At 36.6% G+C, this 20,043-nt stretch overlaps 1 protein-coding gene across 1 annotated transcript in view; it reads left to right on the top strand.

The window, feature by feature from the left end:
• Window positions 1-20,043, top strand: part of LOC140159020 (secretory carrier-associated membrane protein 1-like) — a 98,311-nt gene that overhangs the window by 37,805 nt on the left and 40,463 nt on the right. Inside the window, 1 exon segment of the mRNA XM_072182341.1 lies at window positions 7,331-7,462. Within this exon segment, the coding sequence (XP_072038442.1) occupies window positions 7,331-7,462 (132 nt within the window).

The raw sequence follows: 20,043 nt of genomic DNA, 5'->3' as shown, positions 1-20,043 counted from the left end.
ACCATTTTGAAACTCAAGCCCTGGATAAATGTACTGTGTCTTGTAGCAAGTTGAGAGTGCCATCAGTGTGTTTATGCAGTTGGGCTGCCAGATTGCGGACAAACCACCATACAGTTTGTCCACTCTGAAGTACAAAGTGACAATGCGCGCATTAACAGTGCGCAGTGCTGCGTCTCTGCTGCAGGTATGCGTGTCTTTAAAGTCGGCACAATGTGTGCGTCCGCGTCGGTAATTTGTACTACAGAGTAGACTGACTGTATGTCCTACTGGATTAGGTTAAGGTTAGTGAGCGGGATTCAAGAACTGCCACTGCGAAATATGCATCTGATATTACTCTCAACTTGAGACGAGACACACTATATAGCAGCATATTTGCTTCTGTATATATATAGATTCACTCTTTAAAGTAGGTATTTTTAACTAGGTTTTATTGACCTTGAAGATGGGCATAAATGCAGAGTATTATGTCAGGCTGTATGCATGATGTGAATTACACATCATACATGTGCTTTATGTTCACTGGCCTCTGACAGATTCTCAAATTCTTTACTAGTACTCTGCCAGACACTATGGACTACAATAGCCTCATTCCAATGGCATAATTCAATAACCCCAATTAAACAATCATAGCCCAAAATTTGACCTCAAGTTTGCAGAGTATGAGCTTTTGTACTCAAAATTTCAAAGGTAATTCAATGAATGTACAAATGTATTGGGGTTAAAGAACTGTGCCCCTGATAGATGAGCATGTTGTGGATCATAGCGAGAAAGCAGTTTAGAATGCCTACTTGAAAGGGTTTTGTATTGAGTATTTGCCATTATAGCTTTTCAGATAATTAAATCAACGTAAAGGTAAGTTACAGGACTGTTAAAGTATTTAAAAATAAATTCTTGCTTTTCGCCCTGTACTCGTATGGGAAACGTGTTCAGTGCTGTGAAGGAATAACGTCAGTATTGAATTACACTCACTAGCAAGTCATCACATAATATGCCTGTCCTCATACTATTGAATTGATTATGACAACAATGTTGTTTCCCTTTTAAATACAATGATAATGGTACTGGTAGATTGTTGAAATAAAACAATTTAAGACCTTCAATTATTCACAAGCAAGCAAATGAAAACAAGAACAAGTTCAAGAAAAATTGGGCTAATGCGATGTAATTCAATTCAACGTGGTATTGGTAGTCACGGCACACGGTTTGGAAATTTGATTTCCCGCTGTGCTAAATTTCTAGCCCAAATCTGTTGTTTTACAAAATGTGCAAAGCTTACCAAGCAACCGCTGTATTGATAATCTATCCTCACTTCTCGCAAAATGAGATTTTGAGCTGGATTATGTAGCAAAGGTAGAATTAATGTGAAACCCAACTCACAAGAGGCAAAAATTAAAGTCATCAAGTTTGCCGAACGACGGTTTTTAGCGAAACGGTGAGAGGCACTAGGTGGATGCATGAGCTCACTTGCTGAGAGGTATTTAGAAGTGAGCCAACATGAACTGGTGGGTTATAACAGTTACTAAAGTCGTTGGCCTCGGGTGGGTATGAATTTTTCTTTTATGTGTGCTGCAACAATTGCCGACTTTAGCGCAAGCTGCCCTTGTGGCTATGAAAAATGGGGTGCATTAGCCTAAATATGTTGGATTGAAGGTTTCATAAATTTCATATCAGTTAAATTCACCCTGGTGAGTGATCATACCAGGTAAATCTAGTGAATTTTCTGAGGAATGCAACTCCGAAAGAAATGAAAGTGTGGATTTTAGGTAGGTGTGTCGTAATTTGCTTTGCAGCATTTCACTGCCTCTTTGATCATTAAAAAAATTTCATTTGCAAAACAAATCATGTAATTCTTGCTCCTAGTACTGAAATTTCATCCATAATTCAAAGACTCCATTTTGTGATCATTATCCTGGTATAATTAGATATCGAGCAAGAGGAGGTCATGAACCATTCTAATAAATTCATTATGGATTATTTATTTAAAGACTAATTACCCTACTATATCCAGCACTGCAGTATATAAATTATACGGTAAGCGAATATAAAGAGGATGAATAACACACATGGTACATTGTACATGGTTGAACTACTTGCAATATACTGCGCCAAGAAAGTAACCTTACACTTGGAAAAATAATCACAATTTCAAAACTGAACCATATTGGGGTAAATTTGTTTTTTTAATAGATGCAATATTGAATCCGGCACATTTTGACACCCCATTGAATCCAATGTGACTTCTAGAAGCAAAGTTACGAGCATTTGATTAGACAAAGGTCCAGTTTTAAAAGTGACACACTGGCCTATTCAAAACTCTACGGACTAGACATTTGGTTTGAGAGTGGTAAATGTCTAATTTGTGTGTGCCTTTAATTTAAAACAAGAACAAAAGAATACTGAAACAAAAGAGCTGACAAATAAAATGCAAGTTATGAAAAGTACAGAGAAGTAAAAACTGAAATAAATACTGCTTTAAATAAAGTTTCATTGAAGAAACTGTGTAGGCGCTTGTTGGAATCTTTTTGCGCCTTGTATAGGCCAAATTGTCACTTTTAAAACTGGACCTTTGTCTATTCAATTGCTTGTAACTTTACTTTTGGATGTCACATTGGATTCAATGTGGTGTCATAATGTGCAGGATTAGATAGTGCATCTATTACAAAAACAAAGTTACCCCAATATTGTTCAGTTTTGAAATTGTGATTATTTTTCCAAGTGTAAGGATACTTTCTTGGCGCAGTATATATATATATTCCACACAACCTTGTTAAGTTAAAAAGAAAGCAAATAACTTACACAAATTTCACTTGAAATTTTATTGAAATTCTGATCCATGCAAGTTTATTGTTAGTAAAAGATTTCTTTTTTATTACAAAAAGCATCATTTTCAAAATGAAGCATTTTTTTTTCATTGAAAAATGAGTGGTAATAAATGAATGGTAATAAAACATGAAACAGCTTACAGCTGCAGCAAGTTTAGAACATGTTATAAAAACAAAAATTTGATATCGCCGTATCATGAGATCTTTTAAAATGTATTATCAGACTTCAGGAAAAATATGTTGAAGTCCAGAGTCAATATTTGCTTTAATGATACACTCCATCCAGTCTCCGACATAAAAGATTTTTCATGATCTGTTTTCTATCTTGGATTGCGTACCATTAAAATAATTTGCTTCCAAATTTTAAGTTGGATTGCTGCAGCGGTTTTGATACGAGAAGCAGAAACGTGTATAACAATGCCCCATAGTATACACTTCATGTGTGGTAACCACAAATCACTATATTTTGGCTCACACCATTTTAACGAAACATACCTTGGGCGTTAAATTTCACTGGGGGTAATGAGAAAAGTATGAGGTTTAATAATTCTATAATTTTTGCATACTTACAAATATGACACCCGGCAGCTATTACAGATGCAGTGGCGTAGCCAAGGGGGGTCGGGCAAAGGGGGGCTGCCCCCCTGTGAAAAGTCTTGCCCCCTCCCCATGGGATTGTGGCTACCCTGATATTTAAGATCTTTAGGCCTTTTTTTGTACTTGTTTGAGCATTTTTTTCAATGTTTCCCCCCATTAAAATTGGTCTTGCCCACCCCTTAAAAAGTGCTGGCTACGCCACTGTGCAGATGATATTACAACATAATCATGATCAAATCCAAGCATTGTTTAGCTATGTCTAGAACGTGAAAGAGATGAAAACATGCTGAAACAAAAATATCGGTATTTACTCTCCCATCAAACATAGCCCTGCTTTTAGACAAATTGTGAAAGAGGTTTTGATAACCATATTCAAGTATTCAAAAGTGCCTAGTAAATGCAGAGACATCATTCAAGCACATTGAATAGAAATCAATTTTCACTATCTTGATGTCGCCCTGTTTAAATACATTTTGTCTGTACAGAATGTGGAAGTCACTCAAAAAGTGAAAGTCATTCAATATAACATTTTTGAAACTGTCTAGGCATTCAAGAGTCTACATACAGATGCTGAGATGTAGGAAAACAATGTCCTAACGTAAACTACAGACATGTAACTACATAAGATGTTTTACAATAGTACATTGTTTAAAAGCGTTAGCAGCGATCTAGTGAAAGCCTGAAAATATTTGAAATTTGTAGGCTAAGTTTAAAAGTGAAAAATAACATTCTCATTGGGTGTGTATTTCATTCTAATTATAGGTAAAAAGAAAACTGCAGTGTTGAGAAAATTTGAAGCTCCATTCAGTTTTGTGTTGCTGTGTCCAGACAAAATCATCCAGCATCGGCTAAAATGTCCCATTTTGCCCTTATTAGGTCACTTTCGGTCGTATTGCAAGTTAGAATATGACCATTGCTAGGTCAACTGGATCACCCTTTCTTTGTCACGAACCACTGATCGGAATGATCACAACACAAAGCCTATGGCATATCAAAATTTAGAACAGGTGTATGAACCCAGGCTTGGAGCAGTAACCGATGGTTACTAATATATGCACTATGACAGCTAATTACTTGCAAGTTATGTTAGCACAGTATACCAATACCTCTTTCAAAAAATACAAAAATGTGGCTTTTGATGAATTGCCAATTTAGTGAATCTCTGACAGTGCCTTTTCACTGTTTTCTGGTTGGTTTTCTTCTGTCATGATAATATAACTAAATATGATAGCGTCAAAAAACCTGTGCGATCTTTACAACGAAATCAATATTCACGTTTTAGACATACATTGACCACATAAAATTCAAAGCCAGTCAGGGTAGAAAGTCAAGTATTTTAAAAATGTCTGGAGAAATATGCGAGACTAATGTATTGAGACACTTTTAGGCAAGCGTATCGGCATGCCATTTTACTTTTGCATCACTTTCAATCATGCTAAGAACAATGTCTGGGTAAGTGCACTTTGGTACACTAAAGAAATGTTGAAAGAAATATGTCGGCTAAATTCAACAGAAAAATATTCGCTTTTATTTTAAGCCACCGAGTGCGCTGATAAAAATGTTTACTTCATGGTAAAACGTTATAAACGCAAATAATAAAGTCATTCACATTGAATTGAAGATTTTGTAGCTGTATGCACACACACCTCCAACCCTCCCACCCCACCCCACTTACACACACACCCCGCTGCCCCAGTAAGATGGGTCAGCTGTGGACACACACAAAAAAGAAGACCAGCAACTATGGACCCAAATTAATTATCAAGGCATGGACCTTATTAAGACATACCCGGCAAACTGTGGACTGACCTTGTCCTGTATGTCCTATTGAGGACTCGCTGTTAAATAGATTATTAGGCTTTTTGAAATCTTCTGAGGAAGGGAACAGACCGTGGACATCCACTGTTGGTTGTGTGTCCATGGTTTACCAAAATGTAAAAGGAGTTACTATATTACATTCCTTAAAAATGCAATGCAACCAACAGCTACAGTGAAGACTGACCAATGGTAAATGCTAGGGTAAATAAAATATATATGTGTGAACTTGATTTATATATTTTACTCTAAAGTGTTTTATTTAAGTTTTATTCTAAAATCACAACAAACCCGAAGTCATAATAATGAGGAGCCTGACATTTTACACTACAGGAAAAAGACCTACGCACACTGCAGTCCTGCCCTCTAGAAAGCTTTCCAAAAACAAGTGAAATTTGATCTGAAACTACAGTATCATTGCAGATCGTAGACTTTTACCGGACAGACTTAAAAAAAACCTTACGGCACTAAGGGCAGTACGTGGATTTATGACCAGCATGCACAATTGAGAGCACAGTCACCAAGTTAAAAAATAAACAAATGGAATCAATTTCATTAAGCAGTCATTGCGAATAATAACTGCAAATTTACATATCACTCTGCATGATAATTATCCGCACTATTTTCTTTTCTTTCTCCAAAGCACTTGAGAAAATTACTTAATTAGTGTCGGTATGGATTTGATTAGTCAGAGAAGATGCAGATGAAATTATTGTGATGGATGGCAGAGTTAGTCATGTAGAAGATTAAATGGTGTGTAATGTGGCACTTTGGATACATCACCCACACAGGGAAAGTGTAAAGTAGGCTATAGGCTGATACTTTACTGACCTGGATTGGGCTCAAGATATTACCTTGTTTATGACACATGTAATCAAATGACAGTGTGAAATTACATATTAAAGAAACGTATTTCCTCTATTTGTGATCTGAATAGTGATACTGAACAATAAGCAGCAAGTTTTATACAAGTATTTCACAAATATTAATTAAAATTATTAGGAAAGCATTAATTAAAACTGGCATTTTAAGTCAAGAAAATGTCTAGCAAATTATGCAGAAAACATTCAATTTTCATATTTGCTTTTTACTAAAATGAAACAAGTATACGAAAAGGTAACAGTGCTTTAACATTTGGCAGATATGCTGCCTTACACATGCATAAAACTTTTTGCATATAAATGCACCATTTCAAAAGACCACTACACAGAGATTACACAAAAAATAAGCGTCAAAATACATTGGACAGTTGGATAGCAAAGTTGATCAACCAAAATTCAGGGGAGGAAAAAGTACATTTGTGAAAAATAGGTGTGTCTTTAATCCCTTTTTGAAACCAGCATATTTGAGTGTTATATGAGCCGCAGGAAGTGGGGAAATCAGGTCGTATATGTCAAACTGCAATAACACCGAAAATGCAAGAGACGGCAACTGTCCCTTAATTTGCATCCTCATCGTCTTATTGTCTTGTTGGCACTAACGAAAAAGTCAATAGGGGACAGCAGGTGTTTGGAAATACAATTTACAATTAGGACTGGATCTCAGGTGGAAATCTTGGGTTAGCACTCACTTCAAGTTGCCCATGTATTTGCATAATTCGCGGTAAATATAGATGGGTCAGTTAGTTATTTGCATTTTCCTGAAAACTCACTTAAGTAGTGTGAAGGTGATAAGTTTAGATTACGCTACCAGTACCATATTCATTTGGGGTCTTTAAAGGATAATGCACATGCACAAAATGTGTAACTAGAATTTGAATGTAATTGTTGGCAGTTTAAAGCTACTTCTGAGAGATCTTGAAACATCAAAATTATTTTTCAAGCTTGCATTTATGAACATTTTGTATAACTCAAAAGCCAAAAGAACCAAAACTTAACACAAATTTAATTCCCAGGCACAATGGCATATTTTCTTTTAAATGCAAACACAACTTATTCAGTTGTGTAAATTGTGTCAGCTAGCCTATAACAAGAAGTGAAAAATGGATTTGTAAAATTGATCTAGTCCATCAGCATGTCCTGAAAAGTAGAGTCTTTGTTATTCTTGAATCATTTTAATCACACTGCAATATCTCTCTGTTTTTTCAAATCTTGTAGAATACGGGAGCGAGGACGACACCGATCACGTCGCCTCCAAGACCAGCGGATACACAACCTGCCGTCATGAGACCCACATCAGATGCTCCCCCTCGTCCCCCACCACCCTACACACAGTCAGCTGCCCAACCGGTAAGTTATAGCAGGAAAGAAGCCATAAGGATCAAACCAGAACCTGTTGCAATGTTATTGATGCATTGATCATGTACTTTACCCGTATATACATGCACATAACAGCATTGCCACATCATAGTTCCTGCAGATTCCAATTTTACTTGGATGTAGCTGTATCTTAAGGTGTGTCCAAGTCAAGATCCAAAATCCATTTATTCATATGCAGGTTTCCATGGATAGACCCATTTAGGGAAATCCCAGAAGCCTTTGCGTTTTAACCCCCTGAGCACTACCTGCCGATCTAACATTGCCTCTGATTGGTCAATTACATGATATCTTTACTTTAATCACCAATCAGAATGGAGCTTTGCAAATAATTCACCCCAATTTTTTTGCATGGTGAAATTATTCTAACAATGTTGCTGAATGGTCCAGTTGAAAACAAAAACTTCTTTTTGGCCAATCGGCAGGTAGTTCTCATGGGTTTAAACCATAATATGTCAAACCGGGACACAAGATTGTTACTGCACAGTTCAACTTGCACAACGGTGATGTGCATACAGCATAGTTTGGATTAAATTAGCGAAGGCTTTTGGGATATCAAAAAGGTGAGTTTCTTCCAAATGGTCTGGGATTCATGCTGCATTAAGATACTGGTGGACTGCAAAATACAAATTAGGACTGTATAATTATGTGCTTTAAATATGCCTGTCTTGTATGGTCTTCACACTGGTAGTAGCATCTCATCAAGGAAGAGGCCACTATCTGCTATCTGTCCCATCTAACATGCTAGTGACAGTGAATATATCAGCAATTTTGTACAGGCAGATTATGCAGTGACTTTGGTTCACCTCAAATTCGGTAGTGTGGCGTAAGTGCATATTTAAGCTGGTCGCAGTATCAAACCATGCGCATAAAGTTAGTTGTGCAGAGCGTACACGCAGGCAGGCGAGGGTGGTTGTCTGCAGACTTGTGGCGATGCTGCGAAAAGGCATTGATGTCACTACCGATCTTGAGGTGAACCAGAGGGTAGCCTGTTCCTTTAGGTGAAGTTGAGCCTAGAGCTGTGTCTTGTTGAGACAACTGGAGAGTGTTAACAAGTTGGCTGTCATTGATTTTCAATGAAAAGTACAGTGGGCTGTACTCACCAGACTTGTAGTATTGGGACCCGTCATGAGTGCGGGTGCAGTGCAGGTCCCGGACCATGAGTACGCAGTGCGGTACAGGTCCCAAGCCATGGAGTACGGGTATGGTACGGGTCCCAGGTCATGGAGTACGGGTGCGGGTCCCAGTCCATGAGTACGGGTGGGTACAGTGAAGTCAAAGTACGGCATGAGTACAGGTGCGGGTACGGGTCCGAAGTCACGGGTGCGAGTATCGGTACGGAAATTGGGACTCGAGTGCGGGTACGGGTACGCAGTGGGTACGGGTACTACAAGTCTGGTACTCACCATAGTGGTCCTGAGTGGATGATGTCACAGTTTGTTGTACATCATGTCATGCATAAAGAGAAATTCCTCTTAAATTGAACTCGGCTGTGTGATCAAGGGCTTTTTTTAAAAAGCCAGAACCGGTTATGTCCAAAATTGATATCAGAAATCCCAGCCAAAACAATGATTCTCCAATTCTCCTTAATTTTTAAGCATATAATTATGTACATGCTACATGTAGGACGTTAACAGCTCTGCTGCAGTGACTAATTCCGAGTTAATGCAAATTAATGGACCAAATCTAAATACTCTTAGTGGATATAACCAGTTGTGTCGCTAAGATACCATAATGAGACAAACTTAGGGTACAACATAACAAAATTGGCTGGATAATGTTTCTGAGGTCATAGGTCAAGAAGAGAATACAGGTTAGTTAACATTATGGGGTTTCTTTTAAATTTGAAAGAGAAAGTCATAAATCCCAGGATATTTGATGAGAAAAACTGTGAAGCGTAACTGTCATGGACTATGTGATGAATCCAAGCTGTGCATAGCTCATGCATATTATAATGCTATATCTAATTTTCACCCAAGATTAGACCTGTGATGTGATCCCACAAAATTACTTATCAGCAAAGCCAAATATTTTTATTACTTGTGTGCAATTTCTTCCTGCTTTTAGAGACTAGGGTTTATCTGGGGAAAAGGTGAATGGTTCTGTGATAATGGAGTTTATGTTCTCTTTTGTGAGGAATTGATGTGTTTGGACTTTGCGCTGTCAATTTTTGGATATGTAAATTACAATGATGCACAAATTATGATCACCAGGGTTGTAGAACCATATGGTTATGGCAAGATGTGGATAGGTTATAAATTCTAACATGTGGTAGGGTGAGGACTCATTTGCATAAATAGTGCATAATTTGTTGCTTGTATATAAATTTTCAGCTGGTTATTACATGGTAAGAAAAATTTTGAAATCACAGAAATGTTGTCATGTCTGGAAATATTAATCCTTTTAAAAACAACCTAGATGCAATATAAATATGAAATTGACAGTTGAATTCATTTCAAAACAGTATGGTATATCCCTTATTTTGTAATACTGTTTTATATGAAACAAGTTATTATGTTGTAGATGTATGTCTACATATTGAATATTGAAGACCAATTCTATGCTTTCAAAATGATCTTTGAAAAGGGTTCATAATCTGCCTCCCAAGCTCTATTTTCAACTAACCCAAAAACAAAATCAACTTCCAAGGAAGGATATTTGTGAAGTTTCTTTCGCTTACACTGATGACTGGTAATTTTATTAGTTTGAGCTTTTACCAATTTTTCAAATTTCCAAAAAGAAATTGAAAATTTTAAGCCTTTTTTTTGGTAGTTGCAGATCAATGTAAAAGATGGGTGGAGGGAAGGGTTGGTGTCTGATGCGGAGTGATGCCTCAATAATGAGTAGCCTTTGGGCCCAGATTGCATGTGGCTCAATATCTGGATGCATAAAGGATCTAGTTGATTGTGATTGGCCAGTTGATTTTGACTGACATTGTGCATAATTGGACAATAACATCAAGGTTCTGTACTGTGATCAGATTTGTGCCTATTCTCGGCCCTGACCATGTGTCGCGAAAGTTGCGACACATGGTTGCTACCAGGATTTAGCTGGAGTTGGGTTTTTTCCTGCTCAAATTGCAGTTGCTGTCGGTCGTAACAAACTGGCTGGGAAGGAGACTACAATGAGAGTGGGGTCATGAAAGTGGAAGTAATATTCCTGCCAATTAGAAAAATGATCCTAATATGTAAGCAGTGTTTACCAGGATCTGTTGTTTGAAAAATCACACTTCTTTGAAACACTGTTCATAGGTTGCATTAGGTGAATAACCTGTACAAGTGACACTCCATTACGCATAGACTCTTTAGGGCAAGGATTATTTTGTGATTAGTGATGGTAGGGTAAGACTAAATAGATGTCTATGAGAATAAGGGACCACTTGACATAGCTAAGTACATGTACTGTAGTAGGATTCCCCAATTAAAACATGGTTGAACTCGGGAGTAGCGGTGTTTTGCTCATTTAGGCTAGACACAATGTGCACTTCCGATTGTACTAGAGAACCTAGCAGGCTATAGGTTAAAGACCACCAATAGGCCTGGGCGATACATTGAAATACTGACGAGGAACTATTTGTTTTCATGGCATTCAAAAGACTGCATTAAAATCGCTGAAATTGATCAAGTTATATAGCCAAAAAGTACTTTTTAGAGTTTGATGCTTCCATATGGTACATTTTCTCTCATTATATGACATTTTTGATGTAATAGTACCAAAATTCATACATACACGGCTTCGGTTTTTAGGAAATAGTCGCCCTATCATAGTGTAACTTTCAGCTTCGAGGGCACTGTCATTTTAAGGTGTTTACGGTTCAGTGCGTTAAAACAAGAAATGTCTCAGGTCAACCTATGTTGAATTTTTGATCATTTGGCATCTAAATCATATAGTTTCACCTGATATTGGTGACATTGAACTGTGAGAGTTCTGAATATGAGAAAATTCCACCCGAAATTAGGCATTTTCCCATTGAAACACGTGTAATACATAATTAGTGGTATTTAACCTATAGAAACACTGAATTCTATGGATCTGATATTCGTCACGGAGACTTTTCTAGCTATTTTTTGCTTACATTTCTCAATATTTAACTGTATTTGCCCTGGCAAGAAAACGTGCATCTTCTTCGACTACTATTAGGTATGTTTTTAGAACCCGTTGAGGTAGTAGGCCCCTAACGGGTTGAGTGGGGGGGACTTGTGGCATTAGTATTGGGTTTACGGCTGGTTTCTGTGATTTCAGGGCTTCTAAATTCAACAACCTTCGCTTGCCTGCGTATACATATAGAAAGCTTAATGATGATGAAAAATCAATGTTGATGATCATATAGACATGCCACTTTGTTAATTAGACCCACATGCACATTTTGTAGGTGATTTCCTTGCCCTAAATAACGCATTATATATAGGCCTATACGTGTAAATACAGTATAGGCCTAGGCTAGGCATTTTGCTTAAGCTTTAAGGCGCATGTAAGGCCTATAGTCACGTGTAATATAAAACCTTGTCTTTGTGTACACGTTGTCTATGGGCCTCTACAGCATCCTGTGTGGCCTCACTCTATCCTAACTCAAGCCGGAACCCTAACTTGATCTATAACTCTATTTTAAACCCATATCTAATCCTCGGACCTAGCCGTATCTCTATCCCTATCCAAGAGCCTATCCTATAAAAACCCTATTCCTAATGCGAACCTGACCCTAATCAACAATTCTAACACTAAACAGCAAGCCTAAATCGGAACACTAACCCTAAATCAATCTTAATCTGATCTGATCGTGCTAGGACAGGCTACAGATACGAATCTCCAGATATAGTCCTAGGTTGAAGCAAAAACAGCGAAACAGTCATCATACAGGGTGTCCGAAAATTATTGATATTTTACTCGTCATGCTGTTTTCCAGAAATTTTCTTGTTAAAACATGTATTGCAAATGTCAATGTTTACATTAATGGCATTGTACCCGAGATTGGAGCACCTTTGTGCTTATATAGGTTAAAGACCACCAATAGGCCTGGGCGATACATTGAAATCTGACGAGGAACTATTTGTTTTCATGGCATTCGAAAAGACTGCATTAAAATCGCTGAAATTGATCAAGTTATATAGCCAAAAAAGTACTTTTTAGAGTTTGATGCTTCAAAGTGGTACATTTTCTCTCATTATATGACATTTTTGATGTAATAGTACCAAAATTCATACGCACGGCTTCGGTTTTTAGGAAATAGTCGCCCTATCATAGTGTAACTTTCAGCTTCGAGGGCGCACTGTCATTTTAAGGTGTTTACGGTTCAGTGCGTTAAAACAAGAAATGTCTCAGGTCAACCTATGTTGAATTTTTGATCATTTGGCATCTAAATCATATAGTTTCACCTGATATTGGTGACATTGAACTGTGAGAGTTCTGAATATGAGAAAATTCCACCCGAAATTAGGCATTTTCCCATTGAAACACGTGTAATACATAATTAGTGGTATTTAACCTATAGATTAACGACCTAAATGATTGAAAGGATTCATGACACATTGAGTTAAATAAGTAATTAGAGTTAATGTGAATGTTTTAATGTTTTACAATAATAGCGAGTTACTGTAGCTTTAAGTATTGATGATGTAATCTGGCAGTATTTGTGATACTTGGGTTTGGGATTTATTTTAACAAAAGGATGATGGACTAGTGCCAATATTGATGTAATTGAGCCCATATTTATTGGTAGAGCTATGAGTTTTAAAATATTGGACAAGCCTTAGTCAAGTCTAATATGTTACCAATAAGACCAATAAATACTGGGTGGTAAGCATCCAATTTTAGCATTATTTTATTTTGGATCCAATTTTTTCACAAAACATAATAATGATGTTACCCATCTTTAGGTAAATTTGCCCATCTGGTGACCTTTGACCTTGGCTGAATCCTTCACAACACTTCTATAGAAGCTATGTTTGGAAGAATGTAAGTGCGCAGATGGTAGGATATTCGCAGAGTTGTTGTTGCTTTCTTAACTGGTTAGTTACTTGGTCCTTGAAGTTTGCAGTTGAAGTTACGTTGACATGATGTTCTGGTAATATGTTCCATTCACTGATGGGTTGCGGAACGAACGACTCTTTATAATAGTTCTTGCTTGTGGTTGTATAAATCTCTTTGTGTTGTTCTTCAGGTGGGGCACATAGTGTGAGAAATGTCTCCACTGGTATTATAACCGGACTGGTGACAACTTTCTGCAGCAAAGTATAAGGTGGTTTTTACGTGGCATATTAGTGTTACTGAAATTTTCATATGTAATTTGAAATTGCCATGAAAAATTTGTTGCATAAAGTAAAGTGATTGTGGGAATGTGTCGTGAAATTTTGTGCAAATCGTTAGAATTTGGATAACAGTGTAGTGAACTAGTATTGGTTGGTGCACAAAGTATTAAACCACAAAATGAATAAGATGTGACAGTTGTAAGATACAAGGCTTACAAGCGGTACTTTGAGGGTGTGCGCAGCCTCTCAGGGTATGCTAAGCATAGAACAATGAAATTTATGAATGCAACTAGGGGAATTATTTGTGGATTGCGAGAACAACCCAGCAAAGTTATTTTTTCAAATGCCTGCCAACTATTTTACGTACACAGCACTAACAGTGCTAACGGGAGGACATTAGAAATTCAGAAAATCGCCTTGATGCAAAAATAAGGATGTCTGGCGTGTTAAATCATGAAAATTTAATGCTAACAAACTAAAAGTAATATAGGAGCATGCTGTATGAAGGGAATTTCCTTTGAGGCAAACAGGGTCTCTGATAGAATGCTAAATAGCTGAAATATCGCAGCAGGTATACAGGAATCTACTTGAGCTCCTGGTCGGTGTGGATGGCGTGGGTGCATTGGTGTCTGTGTCGTGCTCGCTTGCATGCCCCAAGTTGCGCAATATCGACATGGGATAACGAGCATATATGCTTGCAGAAATATATGTAATTTCAAACAAGTCTTCATTGATAGGGATTGCTTTTGACACAGTATATTCTATATTTAAGGTTTAAAGGATTAGGAAAATAACTGTTATTTGATATGCTTTGAATTTTGTCTGATATTGGCATTAAATTTTGATAAAAGAATAGACATTGCTCAGTTACTTGCTCGGTTCATTATCAAATTAACTTAATTTTAAAGGTGGAAACAATTGCTACTTTTTTACCTATAGGCTTAGAGATTGACTGTGTGGCTTGTGAGAACCGCAAGGATAGACTTTATTGAATTTTGTTTGCATTTGAATTGATAAAAAAAAATTCAAACCTGAATTTTTTTGGCATATTTGTAATGTCATTTGACGTCATCATTTCAGCTTAAAATGGACAGAAAATCGTCCTGACAATTGTTACTAATATTATTTCATATCCTTTTTGGCAAAGAATAACATTGAATTTCTAATTTGACCAAAGTCGTGTATAATGGTTTGTAGGTTTTGACAGCAGTTGGATAAGCATTGATCATGATTTTTAAAATTAATTGTTTTTAACTTACATCTAAGATATATAAATATTGTAGAAGCACGTAGTACTAAGGGATTAATTTCAACCTTAATTTGAAATGTAATTACAGTTGTATACACACATTATTGACGTTAATGTATTTAGTCAGAAATCTGAATCCATCATACTATGTTACTGCTCTGACATGGGGTTGCCAACCAAATCATGGTGTTCTTTTCCTTCCTGTTGAGAGAAAAAACTTCATCAAGCATCCAAATGAGGCATAATAATAATAGGTAGCAGTTTAAGGTGGTTATGGAGGCATTATAAAATTGCTCTAAACATGTTTTAAACAGATTAATTGAGTAGAGCAAAGTACACTGATCAATATGCCTTTTGTTTGGAGTCAATCGGACATACGGTTTTCAAAATATATCAATTTATATTTTCTTTGTATCTTATTGTTTTTATCAATAATCAATAAAGTTAATGAGCTAAAATGACTGGAGAAGCTCATTAACATATAATTTGCCAATATTTTGCTAAAATCCATGCATAAATGTTCAGGGTACTTTTATTTTGCATAATTTTGCCCTGAAACTTGGTCAAAGTGTTTCTAATATGTTCTAATGTATTATATAGTGAAGCCGCCCCTAATTTGCATATTTGCATAATTAATTAGCATTTATGCAAATTAGCTCATTAATTATGCAAATATGCAAATTAGAGGGCGGCTTCACTATATAATACATTAGAACATATTAGAAACACTTTGACCAAGTTTCAGGGCAAAAGTATGCAAAATAAAAGTACCCTGAACATTAATGCATTGATTTTTAGCAAAATATTAACAAAATTACATATTAATGAGCCTTTCCAGTCCTTTTAGCTCATTAACTATATTGATTATTGACAAAAACAATAGGATACAAAGAAAATATAAATTGATGTATTATGGAAACCGTATGTCCGATTTGTTCAAACAAAAGGCATATTGATCAGTGTACTTTACCCTACTCAATTAATCTGTTGAAAACATGCTCAAAGCATTTTCTAATTTCTAGAAAATGCATCCAATACCACCTTAAAAACACTGCAACTTCTTGACATAAAAAAAATTACCCTTGAACCACCGGTTATACTTGTGTAAGTGGAGCCATATTGATGTTGTTTCTGCCTGTTTGTTTATCCATCAATCGAAATCTATTCAAGTCTGAAAGACTTACTAGCTTGTACACATGTATTCCAGGTAGCGAGAAGGTGAAGGGGAGTATTCCAGGACATATTCAAATGAATTCAAGGCAGTTCATCTTTAAGCATAGTTGTTTTCTCCCTCCCCGATGGAGGATAATTGTTATTGAAATTGAAAATTGATGGGAAAAGAAAGACTGGCTGAAATTGCACCTCCTTTAGATGAAGTAAATATGGGAAATTTTCTTTTTTGGAAATTTTGCATTTTTTTCCTCTTGAAACACATATTTTCTGTAACTGGACTCTGCTATGCTTCCTGTGCATTTGATCATTTCAAAAACCCAATTTCATCTAAATATTTTAGTTTCTTTTTTAGAGTAACAATACCCTCAATGTAATTTCAAGTTTTTGTAAAATATCATGGGGCTTTACACCAACATATAGGCTGAGTTACAAGAAGACATGAATAAAATATACTGGCTGATTACACTACTGTATGAGACGTGGTCTAACAACACGAACAGAAAGTCGCCAAGGAAGGAAGGAGATAATGTTCATTGTACATGTCAGAAAACAATAGAAAACAAAAGAATTCTTCATTGAAATATTGACTTTTGCCGGCCAAGATAGGGAACAACATTACAAATTGTATATCATTTTAAAGCTTATGGTCTAAAGAATATGAATTTGGATGTAACTCAAAATAAAAAATTACTCTTTCCTCTCATTTTGTGGGAACTGTTTTCATGTGGGAGAAAGATCCAGTTACAAGTTTGTCCTAATTTTCCAACAGTTTCAGTCATGTTGAAAATACCAATGGCCACCATTTAGCGTAACTTGTTTAAGGGTGGGTGACTAGATTGACAGCTTCACCCCCACTTTACTCCCTATCAAAATCTGAACCCAAACCACACAATTCAACACTAAACTATATGAATAAGAATAAATATTGCATTTCATCTTTTCAAAACTAATTATATTTTACTGACCTGACAGTTTGGACCATTTTGGGTGATGACCATTCTTAGAGTGATTATTTTAGATCCAAGGGATCCAAATGTACCCCAACAGAGGGTGGGTGTATCAGCACCCAGAAGTGGATTGTATTACATGACTAAGGTAATGTGCCCCATCGGTCAGTGAACAATCCAAATTGGCGATTGGGGACCAACAAAATCATGTCCTCAAGAAAGAATGTAACTCACAAGCCCGCCAAATAAAGAGCTGCAATCTGGATAAAAAAGAGAGCCCCTAACACCATGAAGAGAGACGATGGGGCACATTACTTTAATAGTCAAGTATACAATCCACTTCTGGGCGCTGGTACGCCCTATGTTGGTGTGCAGAAGTTGGATCGAAAAATACCACTCTGAAGATGGCCATCGCCAAAGATGGTCAAAACTGTCAGGTCAGAAAAATATAGTTGGGTTTGACAGAATGAAATGTATATTTACGAGTTTCTGCAAACTTAATGAACCTCTTTAAGAATATGAATAATATTAATAAGAATCTTTTTGCTGATGGACCTCAATGTCAGGTGTTACAGTTAGACTACCCACCTTTAAAAGTCATTAGGTAATGTTGAAATTTGATCGCCCCTTATGAGAGCAAATAATTGTATGTTGTACCATAGACTCTTCTATGGTTGTACCATATCTTACTCAAGAGACCCCAGTATGGTGGACCTCATCTCTTGTGTCATGGCTAGGTGTAGGAAAATAAAATATTACCTATGCCTGGCCGGCGTTTTGACAATGAAGCATTAGCTTTGCCACCATTGGGGGAACCCATAATCCTCAGCATGCAATGTTTCACTTTATTGTCTAGCTGTTGGCTTCAATGTTTGCCAAGTGAAATAAGTTTTCTTGTAGTGTAAATCTTGCAAATTTGCACAAGATACGCTTGAGATATGGGTTGAGACCGGCGCACCAGCAGATCAAGCAAGTGACGATTGCTTTTGGTTGTAGAACCTTATTAGATTAGCTTACAATGATAAAGGGAGGAAATATGTGAAATTTGAGAACTTGATGCTCATTTCTTGTCCCTTCATAGTATCCACAAAATTTTGTAAAAATATGTGTGGTTGGTTGAGCTGTTCATTGAGCTGTTTATGATCATAACATTACCCTTAAATGGAACCACAGGTTTATTCCTAACCCCTAACTCTTAAGGGGGTACTATACCCCTGGCCAATTTTGTGCCTATTTTTGCATTTTTCTCAAAAATTATAGCGCATTGATGACAAGTAAGATATGTATATTATAGGGGCAAGGACTACAACTACTGCACTGAAAATTCAGCAACTCAAGGCAAGTAGTTATTGATATATTGATCAAATATTGGTTTTCTGTTGTCTGTGCTGAAATATAATTTCTAGTGCAGTAATTGTAGTCCTTGCCCCTATAATATACATATCTTACTTGTCACCAATCACTGTGAAACCATAAGTACTGCGTTTTGGACAAATCTACTCAGTATTCAATCTCTAGCTAACAATGGGCCATAAACCATTGTGATGGCAAAGAAACGAGTAGCAAATACGAGTAGTACAGAGCACCCTAATCGATATGATTTCCACCCAATGCAGTCGACAGTCAAGACCATCCAAAATGAATGCAGTATTCAACACCCTCGATCGATACCGCACGCGACAGCCGGTACTTTGTTTATTTATTTATAGCATCAAACCATCGAGATAAAAATTTAACAGTAGGCTACGCGTTTATCATATTTTAATATTATTATAAATCGTGATGTCAGGATCATCTAATGATGTAAATTCGCGATGTCAGGTCATGCAGGATCAGCATTTTTTTATCAAAAAAAGTTTACCGATGGATCACACATGCATGATTGAAGAACATAAACCTGTCGCGCATATTTATTCATGTTAATAACGGCAAGTTTCCTTGTCTTCTTCTAGTCTTGAGCCTTTGTCCACGGTTTATACAAAGTACTAAACGTTTGTTTTTTGGTCATTTTGTTTTTATAGAAAAAGCAAACATAAACATACAAATCACCGCAAGTACAAGAGGATTTATCAATTGATAAAAATCCGTAAGACATAAATTAAAATACCGTCGAAAGTTATTCTACTCAGCCACGACTGCCCAGCGATTTATCATTTATGAGCGGGTTGTTGCGCCGACATATAAAGCCTATTATCCAATTTGCTCTTCTTTGTCGAGCACTTGATAAGTACAAACACATTTGAGAGAGGTACTTCACCAATCCAATCAAATACAGTCGTTTAAAACTCCTTTCTTGACCGTGTTCCGAAGTATAAAACAACGTGCTGATTATTCACACAAAATTCTGAAACATGGTCTAAACCGGTCGTTCGAAATTTCATACCGGGCATGATTAAAATGTTATGTATTATAGGGCGTACTAGTTACATGTTTAAAATTACATTTGTATTCATTTAGTTTCTAATGTATTTTTCATAAAGATGTATTGTAATAGAGTAGCTAACAATTTGTGCAAATGTGTGTATCCAGGAAAGTTGAGAAAGATCAGATCCTGGGTGTGTATCATCATATCATTACTCAATATCTAATTGTAAAAAAAGAAATAGATATGAAGAACCACCGAAAAATAAATAACATGTAGGCCTATCGATGGAAGAACATGATGAAAATATACAGTAGGCCTAGGCCCTAGATCATTGGGCTTAAATTTATTCCCTTCGGTTCGTTACAAAATGTCACCGTAGAAAGTAGGATTTCTCTGCTGTGCTCTGGGTCATACCCAGATTATTCTGCTACCAGAGTTGAAGAGAGAAACAAAGAAGCATGAAACCAAACCAAATGACTTCCCGAGCTCCGTCCATCGCCGGTATCACTCAGATTATCTACATGTAAAAACAACGTCGATAGCCCGAAACACTCAACATCAACAGTCTTCATGTG

This window comes from Amphiura filiformis, chromosome 8 (assembly GCF_039555335.1).
Source record: "Amphiura filiformis chromosome 8, Afil_fr2py, whole genome shotgun sequence".
Classification (NCBI taxonomy): domain Eukaryota; kingdom Metazoa; phylum Echinodermata; class Ophiuroidea; order Amphilepidida; family Amphiuridae; genus Amphiura; species Amphiura filiformis.
Note: the sequence above shows the minus strand (reverse complement) of the source record. Positions and strands in the feature narration are given on the sequence as shown.